Source organism: Pyxicephalus adspersus, chromosome 3 (assembly GCF_032062135.1).
Source record: "Pyxicephalus adspersus chromosome 3, UCB_Pads_2.0, whole genome shotgun sequence".
NCBI classification, from domain to species: domain Eukaryota; kingdom Metazoa; phylum Chordata; class Amphibia; order Anura; family Pyxicephalidae; genus Pyxicephalus; species Pyxicephalus adspersus.
In genome coordinates, this window is record NC_092860.1 from 48,462,065 (window position 1) to 48,474,550 (window position 12,486).

Genomic DNA, 12,486 nt, shown 5'->3' on the forward strand with positions numbered 1-12,486 from the left:
AGATAAACTACCAAAACCCGAAGGCCTTTAATTTTCAACCTTCATATTGTAATCCCACAGCTCGATGTATATTTTTTTTGACAAATACCTTGTACATATCTTGTCTGAGAATTTTATTGATATCATGGTGTGACAAAAAGGTAGTGATATATCGAGCATGAGTTTTCCTGTTTTGTATTCATTGTTGTTCATAAATGTGTGATTCTCATAAAATCAAGCTATTTTATAGGTAATAAAATAAAATGTCATAAATGGTGGTTTTGAGACAGTTGCCATGGTCCGGTCATTTTTCAGCTCGATAAACCAATGAGTTTTTCTCCCGAAATTTCTACCTAAAATGCTTTAAGTCTTTTGGTATCAAAGAGGTATTGTGCTTTGATATCTTGAAAAAAAAGACATTTTGGCATTCACTTCTGCATTCTCAGCTATACTTTTAGGATATGGCATCTTTGTATGATTTTGGTAATCGCAACAATCCTAAAAGCCAATTTAGTCTTAGTCTCCAATTAATTGAAATCAGGCTGGACTTGATGTATTTTATTTTACTAAATGCCAAGTCTGTCTTTCTTCTAAAAAAGGCTTTGAGTAATTATATTCCAATATTCTGTATAAAGCAAAAACAAAACCAGTAGCTCATGTTACTTGTTAGTAGAGTTGCTGTTTAAATTCAGATTGAAAGGGACCATAAAATCAATTTGCTTAAGTTTTGCTAAAACAGACCCAAGCCCAAAATCTGGAATCCTGGAATAGATCTGGTCCAGGATTCAAAACATTTTCTAGGAAATAGCAAAAGACTTTGAACAAAATCCATTCCAGGTTTGCTGGATCACCCAGCTTCACTGATGAAAGTGTATCCTCTCCAGCCTTGGAGAACTTTAGTAAATCAGGCCCTATGTGTCTCTGAGCATTACAAAATTATAATTGACGTAGTAAAGATAGTGCTCCTCTTTTAATGTTTAGAAAATATTCATAAAACATTTAATAAAAGTATTCAGAAAAAAATCAACGGTACCATATTCAGAAAAAATCTATTTAATTATATTTCTTTTATACAAATAAAACAAAATTTAACAAATTTTGAAAAGGCAGTTAATAACCAGAAAATAAAAGAGAACAGTCTGTGCACTCAAACATATATAAACATTGGCTTTTCTGCATGTTCAGTATATAAACATTTGCTGTAATGTATGACATATAATGTATATTTCATGTTCAAGTGCTAACTGTTTGATCTTGCAAAGCTTACATTGTAAACAATGTTAGATTTTTACATTTCAAGTATTACATCTGAGAATGGATTTTTGGATTTGTATTGAATTATTTTTTTTTACTTTGATGTAGTAATGAATTTTGAAGACATTCTATAGAGATGTATCTTAAAAAATACGTAATTTCAAGATAGAATAGGAATAATTTAAATATTATATTCTACAAGAAAATAATTCATTTGATATAAAGACAACATACCATGCTTTATATATAAACTGTCTTCTTACATAGCTAAAGTTCCTTAATTGTAAGGAGTGAGGCTTCATGTCATACAGTGATACGCTTGAAAGAAAAAAAAAAACTGTACAATGAATCAGCAGGGTTAAATGGCAATTTGGGGACAGCCATTGTCAAGTGCAGTGCAGGTTACTGAAACTTATTAAAAAGGTTCAGGCTGAACTATCTGCTTAGAAATGCAACTCAAAAATTCCTAGGATTTCTATTGTACAAATAGTGCTAAGGAACGTAATGTCTACAGCTAATCCTTTAATTGAATTTAAAAAATATAAAAGCTTGCTTACTTATAAAATCATTTCTCTTTGCCGCTATGCAGTCCATGCATATTGATATTAAGCCTATAACGTGCATAAGGAATCCCACAGAATGGTTCGATTTTTCTTATTTATATATATATCAATGTAAAATGAAAATGGATTCCCTTTCCATCCAATATTTTATTCCAAGTAAACTGGAAATGCTTTAGATACAAGTGTATCCAATAAGGCAAGTTATTTGAGGCCTTTAATCTATTGAAATCAGAATTTCTCCTTCGCTGGTCTGACTTCAGTAAAGTATAATCTCATTGTAACTAGTTACTGCACTCCTGCAGTATATTTGTAAGGCCGATAAGCCAAATAGATTGATAGGCCATGGAAAACAGAACTTTATAAATGAAGTATTAAACATCAATGTAGCATAGAAAATGCTATCACAACTACGAGAAGCTTGTAAAACCATAGGTTCGATAGGACATTTGATTTGGTCACTTGGAAAAGTATTACAGAAAGCATTAAAATAGCTAATTGTATGTTTGCTAAATAGTAATATTTTTCCAATCCAGATCTGTAGTGTTAGGCTAACAGCTTGTTAAATAAAAAGGCATAAAAGCCGTCAATTCACCATTAGAAACAACCATCTTGCACCAACCAGCAGCCAAACACAATGCACTACAGTGAGCACTATGAAAAAATAAGTTTACCAAAGTATAAAAATTTGATCCAAGAATACACAGAAGTATACTAGGGCAGTGTGGGCTGGAATTACATTTACCACCCAGGATTTGTTTTTGATAAAAAGGTCTACACCGTGCATAGGATAAATGATAAAGTGTTTTAAACCTTAAAAACTAAAATCTGATATATGTTGCAGCTTACTATCCCCTAGATGTGTGTTAGATTTCACCAAGTACATAAAAAATAACTGTTACTTATTTCTGAACTGCAGTGTTCTGATCATTTCCTGGGACATAGAAAGCACTAAAACCTTTTGGATGAACGTATCCAGACTGTGTGACAACCATGGCTATATCCATATAGAGCGGAGAATATAGTGTATGAACAAAGGGAGAGGACATATTGGTTCAAACAAGTACCAGGTTAAGGAAAGGGAAACAAATCTAATCTAGTCATCTGACTGGTGAACTGCAATATGGTACATTTTTGTTTTGGGAGTATATACATGGTTTAGGGGAAAGGAGTCCTAGGCAAGGTAGTGATGTGAGCCCATTAAACACAAAATGCCTACAAGTACATCCTACTTTTTAAAAGGGCAAGTGCTTAATTCTGACCCAATAAATCATTTCCCTGGTTTTCTGATGATTGTTGTATCGGGGCTCTTGCATAATCATTAACTCCCTGACTGTTCTGTAGGTTTTGGATGATGAAGCTCTGCTTGTAAATCCTGTTGCTTTGTAAACAATATCGGTTCAATAAGCAATGAGTAACTACACCATATAAAACAGGGTTTTTCTGTAACACAAGGTTTTGCAAAAGTGCTAAAAACAGCCAATGTTAACCTTTAGGGCCAATTTACATATATGAGCTGCTGCAAGTATTTGTGTAGATGCGAGTTCCTAAAGTTCATTACCACACATTTCATTAATTGAATTCATTGCCCAACACATCACAGCCGTCCGGAAATGGGTAGCAATCCCTATCTGGGGTTTCATAAACTATTACTATCACTGACCCAAAGGAAGCATATGGATTAGAAAGCCAGAATTAATGAAGAACTCCAGCTCTGCATACTAACATGAGAGTAAGGCAACTAGCGTTCAAAAGGACAATAATGGCAGACTTCATAATCTCTCAGTAAAGGAGTTATTCAACTTCTTTGTCATTAAATGTTACACATTTTCTAAAGGTGCTACTTTATTTTGAATAAAGTAGTAATAAACCCTCTAAAAAGTATATTTCTCCATCATTACATTTTATATCTTTACTTTTTTTTTGCTACAGCCATGTAAAATCTTTATTTTACTTGTCAGACAGATAACATCCCATCTGCTTGCATGCCACAAATCAAGCAAATCTAATAAAAACAGACGAATACAGGCTATTATGTGTTAGTGAAAGCTGCATTAGTAAACATTTGACATTACATTATTATCATACCAGGTGAAAGTGCTTTAGAGGTATTCGCACAGACTAGACTGGTTATGAGGGTACAACTGTCTAACCATTGTGCTCCTGAATTATCGCCATGTCACATACACTACTAGGGACATGAGGACATGCAATGAGCAAGAATGGCTCACTTCTGTTGCTATATGGACTTGAGTCAACAGGCTTTGGGCTCTGTTGATGGAGTCGTATTGGATACTTCTGAGCTCATTTGGAATTCGCAGACCTCCTTCTGACGCTCTATCAAGTGGAATTTGTGTTCCCATAGGTTTGAAGGAGATTACAAAAGCCCATCTACAACAAAAGTGAAAGTTATACCAATGGTTTATTTGTATTCAATCTATATGATTATGCAGCATTTGAATTCGTAAACTTAGATTGCCATCAAAAGTGACTGTTACTGCATAATTTATCACTGTACATGCTATAGGGAGTTACAAATAAATAACTTGCAAATGTTTTCTATGGTTACAGTTTGCATAGAAATGGTTTTATAATGTAATTTTTAAAATCTAACAATATTTATAGTAAAAAGAAATTGCATACATTTTGTTCTATCATTATGTTAGCGAATGCTAGCAAATAGTATATTGGTGTTCTGTGAGTGACAGCCTGTTTAAGTTCTATAGTGGTAAATGTAAGTTAATCATCATTATTATTAATAAAGTAACTGCAATAGGATGATGTACTATACCGGACTTCAATCCTAAAGGATATTTATATGTGGACTGACATACAATTACACAAGTATTTTAGTAATGTATGGTAGCCAGCTATGGGTACTGATTGTCACTTTCCTATATATAATTGCTAGCTGCACAGATACACCTCCATAAATGTTCCAATAAGCCCACATCTTCTAGATGACTTGGAAATGGTTTACGGTTGTATAGTACTGCACTGTGTTAAAGCGTCATCCTAATAACTGGAGCTATAGAAAAAAAGATGTTTTCTGAGACATGTTTCACTTCCAGCAAAAGGCTCAATATTTACTAAACATAATTCTTTAATTCCAAGCAGTGCATCAAAAAAAAAAAATACAGACATGGATAGAATAAATCTGTACATTTCTGTGGTTTTATGCTTTGCCTGAAAATTATACAATTATTTAGGAATAATGCAAGCCCTGGATTATCAGATCGCTAACTAAAGGCCTGATTTTAGTAAAATAGGAGAAGGTAAAACAAAAAAAACAATTTCATCAAGTCTAAAAAGGGGTTGATATGCATTTGCTTCTAGCTACATACTGACTGGTGATCAGGCCCAGAATCTTTTCTTCTTGGTACTAATTTACCCTTTGATAAACCAGGCCCAATTTCGCTTTAACGCCTATTTGCACGTGTGCGTTGAGTCAACATACAGTAATACGTGTACTGTGCTTTTTTTTTTTTTTGAATGGTATTCCAATACACCGTGTAATGTGTGATAGGACCCAAATTAATGGGTGTGTTGTATCACAGCAACAAAGTGCTAATTTGTAAAGGGGGTCTTGTATTTTACTAAATCATGCTCTATGTATACAGTGCAATTAAGTTTAGATAAATAAAATCATAAAAAGTGTCGCACAAATAAAACAAAAATATAAGCATCAGTGACCTGAAAACAGGTATTCAAATTCAATGAAATTATATATTAGATACAACCATTGCATCTATGTTTGTTGTCTATGTTCATCCTGATCACTTAATCAATAAGGTTATGAGTCAGGTAGGTAAGCCTTTTACCGATGTGACCAACCTTCCTCTTCTTGCCATGAAAACTGTAGGGCACAGGAATACATTTCCAGTTACAGAAGGCAAATCATGGGTTTTTGTCAATGAATACCCATTAGCATTCAGGCTTAGCAAGCTATCTATCTATTACTATACAAGTTCTCCATGTTTTCTCTACTGGGTTTTCAGTGGACAGTTCGGGATACATCTGTGCAATGACATTTTATTTCACCTCTTATTTTAACCTCTGGTGAATAGGCTTAGGAGTCCTCTAGGATTGACAATGATTGGAATTAAAAATATTATATATATATTAAAAATACTGGTAACAAATGACGATAAATATTTCGTGCACCATGTAGCATTGCTAAGTTTCTCCTTTGTACATAAAAAATAAAATGTAATGGTTTTCTGTAGGCATTCTTGAGAGTTACATTCTATTGGCTGCAAGTGGAGTAGAGTCAATACGAGGCTGCGCTGTTGCGAACGTTTTTGATTTCTAATTCGAGTTGTCGAATCTGAATATCTCTTTGGCTCAACTGCTCACGTAATCTGCGGATTTCTTCCTGCTGCTTGTAGAACATTTGCAATAACTACAGTAAAAGAAAATATTAGTGTTAGGAAGATGGAGCACAATATTACCACTGAGTAAAACATAAGATATTACCAGGCTCCCATCTTAAACTTTCCATACGCAGATAAACATCACTAGATTATTATTAGGCAGATGTGTCAAGTAACAATAGGAATACGGCTTTGCAGCAGGCACGTTTTAAGACAAATATAGGGAAAGCTAAAGGAATTTTTTAGGGCTAGTGCAATCATTGAGTATACAGGAGCATGTACTGCTGCTGAAGTTTCATTACAACTTAATAATATAATTGCAATAATTCTTAAATTCTTTCGTATTGTAAAAAGCATCAGAATAGTTCACATTTATATCAGAGTTAGAGGAAGAGCACATCTTTGTGTTGGGAGGTTTCATTATTTTAGCAAAAAACAAAACCCATACATCACATTCTATAGGCACTTTCCATGCAACTTATAACTTTAAATTGCTAATTTTTTTGCCTTTCATGATTTACTTTTTTTAAAACAAAAAACCTAAAAAGCAATTGACATCATCAATGTTTCATTGAACTTCTGTATGCAATGGAAGCAAGACATAGCCAACAGGAGGGGGGCCAGAAGGGTGCTGTGATATTTTCAGGAAGCCATGAGCAGCACCCTCAGCAATCCTCAGGAGCCCTCAGCCTGGATGCAGATACAATAAAAATAGCTTGATAAGAAGATTACAGAGTGCAGTGCATGACAGGAGCCTGTACAACTGTGCAAGACTGAAGGTAATGCTGGAGTTCAGCTTTAATACCCAAATATGTGAATAGACCCATACCTCATTTTCTGTCTTAGGTGGTGGACATTCAAACAAGTCCAGCCCGTTAGAGATGAAGGAGTTCCTAGACTCTAATCTTCTTTCTATGCTCCTTTTCTTTACTCTGTCTTCTCTGATAATCTCTGTCTTGTACTCAATTTCCCAGAGTGTCTTTGTAGGAGCTTTCTCTTCATATGTTTTCTTTGGCTCTTTAGCAGGAAATCTGGGTTCCTCACTGGGTACAGATGTCTGAGATGTTTTCACTCCAGGCTTTAAGGATATCAGAATGGGATCTTAAGGGAAAATGACAGAGAAAGAGGAAATCTTTAATGCATGAAAAGGCTTTAGATGTTAACTGGCTGTTGGCAGAATAAGTCAAGTAAAAGCTCTGTGGACATAACAAGCAGTTCAGTGGCTACAAAATTATCATGTAATTAAACAAAAACCCGTGACAACAAATAAGAATACAACAAACTCTAATTATTGAATCTGAGATTCTGATTAGTTGCTAAATGTTATTACAATTTGAAATTGCTATTTTCCTTATTAATAGGACTAGCTGATTACCCAGCATTGCCCGGGTAATTATTTATTGCAATCCTATATTATACAGGAAAAAGAATCAAATACCGCTATAGTGATTTTCTTGTCTACGGTGTTGTTTCATTGCCTTACATACATACAAAAATACCTCTGACATATAGCACAGCGCTGTACAAAGATCAGCGGTGCACTCACATGAGTCTGAGTCATATGTCTAGCACTTTTGGCTCAAATGTGTCGATGCGTTCCCTAGTGATGACATACTCACATAAAACATACATGCAAACATAGCACAGCGCTGTACAAAGATGACTGGTGCACTCACATGAGTCTCAATCATATGTATGGCAAGTTTGGTTGAAATGTCTCCATGCGTTTTTCAGTGATGGTGGAACATACACACACACAAACAATTTTATATATATATATAGATTAGATGAAAAGATAATAAACTCAATTGCCCAGTTCTAGAACAGTCACTGGGAAGTCAGTATTGAGAGGTAATAAAAATGTCCTATGTCTGAATCAAAAATAGAAGTTTAATAATAGCAGAGAAATAAACACATTACTGATTGCCTCCCTATCATGTGAACTATAAAAGCACAAGTGATTTCATAGTACAAAGGACATGTTGTGAGAAACAAAATGTTGTTACTACACTCTTGGGACTTTGCTCAGACATCCAGGCTAGCTCTTCATATTGTATTATTTTGTCTCTATAAAACTGCAGGCATTGCCCAGAGCAACAAGAAATACTGTTTCATTGCACCAGCTGACTAAATAAAAAATTGTTACTTTCAGCAAAACCCCATTTTTCTACTATTCCAATGTTCACCATCAGTCCTATTTAATTCTGAGGATGCTAACAATGGGGACTTTATTCTCCTCCTAGAGTAATTTTCCTTCTATTGTTGTCTGACATAGGCACATTGTCCACATACAACAAGGAGAATGGTGAAAGGTGATGTATAATGTGATTGAACTCTGTCATTGAAGTCTGTGCTTACAACGCCTTCTTCTTTTACCAAGCAATAGGCCACGCTGGGTGCATCTCCAAAGTTATTTTTTGTCTGTGCATGTTTAACCTACATCTATATTATAATATTATGAATCTAAATACATCATAACAGAACAGCAAATAACAGGACAAATCGTGTTTCCAAATGTAGGGATATTTTCTATAAAAGGAATGCAGTCTTGCTAGCAGCAGAAACATATACTTCTATATATAACAGACGTATGCATGCACTGCATAAAACCAAGCCAACAAACATCTCAACAAAAGCACTACCTTTTATAAAAAATAAAATATTAATACATATAAAGTTGACACACAACCATTTATATATTAAGGTTAATAAACACTGCCTTTCCATTTTATTCCACATCAACTGTAATTTTCTAAAACTGTAAAAATACAATATATGTACCTGGATTCTGTACACTGTTGGTGTACCAATAGTCCTCAGAAATGCTCTTAGACAGTGTAAATAAAAATAAAGGGTTTTGAAGGTGAATTACTCTCTACTATCACAAATCCTGCTTTACGGACAGACAAAAAAATCAGCTCCGAGATAGCTGCAATATGCACCCAGCTTGGCCTTTCACTGGATATCTTTCAGACATGATGTATTTTATTATTAATGAGGACTGCTCTTTAAAGTAGATCCTGCCACCAAGTTTTCCTCTATCTCCTGGTACTTTGTATAATTGCACTAACATCTGGGTCTGAACGCTCAGACTAGTTTCACACATTTTCTTCGTTTTCTATTCTCTCTGATAAATGCTCAGTGGAGCAACCTTTCTGGCAGGCACTTATAAAGGCTAGAGCAAGAATAAAAATGAAATCAAGTAAGTGCTGAGATAATAGCACAGGCAAGACTTTCAAAGATATCCCAATCTGACCTCTATTAATTCCACTCAGCCATTCATGTGCAGTGAGGGCTGGCTGTGTTCCAGCTGTCATTGGGTAAATGTCTTCCTGGTACGATTCTGACTACAAGACACAAAGGAAGAGAGCTCTAAAATAAAGGACACATTGGTACATTTCTAACAAGAAATCTATATTGGTAAAATACATAAATTGTGAGCATATAAACAGATTAAAACAAGAAACATTAACAATTATTTTACACAATTTTTAAACCTCATTAGCAAAAATAATACAAGCCAGCATTGGAAAAACAAACTGGCAAGAAAATCATACTTACATTAGCAGCATGGTATAGACCTTTATTGTAACCAGCCATCACATGCTACCTTATCAACTGCTCCCAAGCAGCCTCTCCAATAGAACAACTGGGTAACTGGGTGTACTGCATCGTTTCAGTTCCAGGGACTTTTCTCCAATTAAATTCCACAAGGTTTTATTTTTTCCCCCATATCAGAAGTGCTGTTTTTAGATTTATTAGCCTCTAGCCATTGTTGCCTATTTTATTGCAATTTTTCAGGACCAGTAGGAATTTTATTTGGAAGCAGGTCTGACAACATACTATACATTTTATTTCCTACATCTTAAATAGGGAGAAAGTGAGGAAAAGTAGAAAATAGTATAAGTGCAAACTATATTTGCAGTTTGTACCCCAAACAAAAATAAAAGTCTTCTAACGAAAAGGGTAATACGTAAGTGTGAATTGTATGTAATGTAGGACATGGACAAGCAAAAAACTTAAAGTTCGCTTTTGAAGGCAGGGACAGTGTATTTTTTCTCCATCTAGTGTTAATTTTTGGTGCACATAGATAGAAAATTATAGGAAATCCTACCACTGACAGCTTTCACTACAAGAGGAAGTGAGGGGAGACTCCCAGGGTGCACTCCTGTCCAGATGTTTCAGGTGGCATTTCTTCTCATTTAAGACCCTACTCTTACTTTCCCCACTTTGTTACCAAAAAAGAAACATAATTGCTGAGCTTTCATTGTAAAGTCTTCTGCTAAGTAACACTGGAAAGGAATCTTTTCAACTCTCAGAGTTTATCTATATGTAATACATTTTGAGATCTATGACATGTACAACATAGAATAGCTCGAGGCTTTCAACTTTAAAAATGTTAGGCAAATTTTTTTATGCTAAGCGACAAAGTCTACCAGAATTTTAGAACGCACATACATTCAAATGCATTTTTAATTGTGTCTATTAAATAGAACTGAAAATTTTCCACTAAAATAAATATACTCTGTAAGCACAAGTGATTTCATAGTACAAAGGACATGTTGTGAGAAACAAAGTGTTGTTACTACACTCTTGGGACTTTGCTCAGACATCCAGGCTAGCTCTTCATATTGTATTATTTTGTCTCTATAAAACTGCAGGCATTGCCCAGAGCAACAAGAAAAACTGTTTCATTGCACCAGCTGACTAAATAAAAAATTGTTACTTTCAGCAAAACCCCATTTTTGTACTATTCCAATGTTCACCATCAGTCCTATTTAATTCTGAGGATGCTAACAATGGGGACTTTATTCTCCTCCTAGAGTAATTTTCCTTCTATTGTTGTCTGACATAGGCACATTGTCCACATACAACAAGGAGAATGGTGAAAGGTGATGTATAATGTGATTGAACTCTGTCATTGAAGTCTGTGCTTACAACGACTTCTTCTTTTACCAAGCAATAGGCCACGCTGGGTGCATCTCCGAGGTTATTTTTTGTCTGTGCATGTTTAACCTACATCTATAATATAATATTATGAATCTAAAAACATCATAACAGAACAGCAAATAGCAGGGCAAATCGTGTTTCCAAATGTAGGGATATTTTCTATAAAAGGAATGCAGTCTTGCTAGCAGCAGAAAGATATACTTCTATATATAACAGACGTATGCATGCACTGCATAAAACCAAGCCAACAAACATCTCAACAAAAGCACTACCTTTTATAAAAAATAAAATATTAATACATATAAAGTTGACACACAACCATTTATATATTAAGGTTAATAAACACTGCCTTTCCATTTTATTCCACATCAACTGTAATTTTCTAAAACTGTAAAAATACAATATATGTACCTGGATTCTGTACACTGTTGGTGTACCAATAGTCCTCAGAAATGCTCTTAGACAGTGTAAATAAAAATAAAGGGTTTTGAAGGTCAGTTACTCTCTACTATCACAAATCCTGCTTTACGGACAGACAAAAAAATCAGCTCCGAGATAGCTGCAATATGCACCCAGCTTGGCCTTTCACTGGATATCTTTCAGACATGATGTATTTTATTATTAATGAGGACTGCTCTTTAAAGTAGATCCTGCCAAAGTTTTCCTCTATCTCCTGGTACTTTGTATAATTGCACTAACATCTGGGTCTGAACGCTCAGACTAGTTTCACACATTTTCTTCGTTTTCTATTCTCTCTGATAAATGCTCAGTGGAGCAACTCTGTTGTAATATGCTTACAATTAACACCAATCCCTTTTTTAACATGGCAGTTGCCAGTTAAAGAAAATGGCATCACAGTGTTTAGCAGTTCCTCTTTTGCAAATTCCCTATATCTACAGCTCTGTTGTTAAAAGAGTAAATAGTAAATACAAATTTAATCTTACCCGTCTAGGCACAATCATTGAAACGGGCTCGATCAGTCCTTTAACAGTAATCAGTCTGTAGAATTTAAACACTTCACAGGAGGATACATCAACTCCCCTCTTTGGCAAAGTACCTGGAAAATATTTATTTTATGTGTTGAAGATTTTTCTTTTTTTAAATACAATATAATGCATACCCATAAAGAGAAAGCATCCCCATTTTTAAATGGGCTGCGCCACTAGATGTTGCTATTTTACAATGTAAAGTGTGTAACAAACTCTTGCCATCTGGGGCATTATTAGTGTGTGGCACACTTTACATGAGGACACTGCACCATATAGTGTTGTCCAAAAATAATGCACAAAGTGATCATTTAAAAGCATTTCAGGACATACAAAACAGGGCTATAAATGTACTTATACCTAACCTTAGGTTGAAAATCACAT

At 34.7% G+C, this 12,486-nt stretch overlaps 1 protein-coding gene across 8 annotated transcripts in view; it reads right to left on the reverse strand.

The window, feature by feature from the left end:
• Positions 1-1,011: 1,011 nt before the first annotated feature.
• Positions 1,012-12,486, reverse strand: part of CORO2A (coronin 2A) — a 62,801-nt gene continuing 51,326 nt past the window's right edge. For all 8 annotated transcript variants that reach the window (XM_072404466.1, XM_072404472.1, XM_072404471.1 and 5 more), the window contains 4 exons: positions 12,061-12,173; positions 9,423-9,513; positions 6,996-7,267; positions 1,012-6,195 (listed from right to left, as the gene is read on the reverse strand). In XM_072404466.1, the coding sequence (XP_072260567.1) occupies positions 6,064-6,195; positions 6,996-7,267; positions 9,423-9,513; positions 12,061-12,173 (608 nt within the window). In that variant the 3' untranslated portion in view covers positions 1,012-6,063. The remainder of the gene's footprint in view (positions 6,196-6,995; positions 7,268-9,422; positions 9,514-12,060; positions 12,174-12,486) is intronic.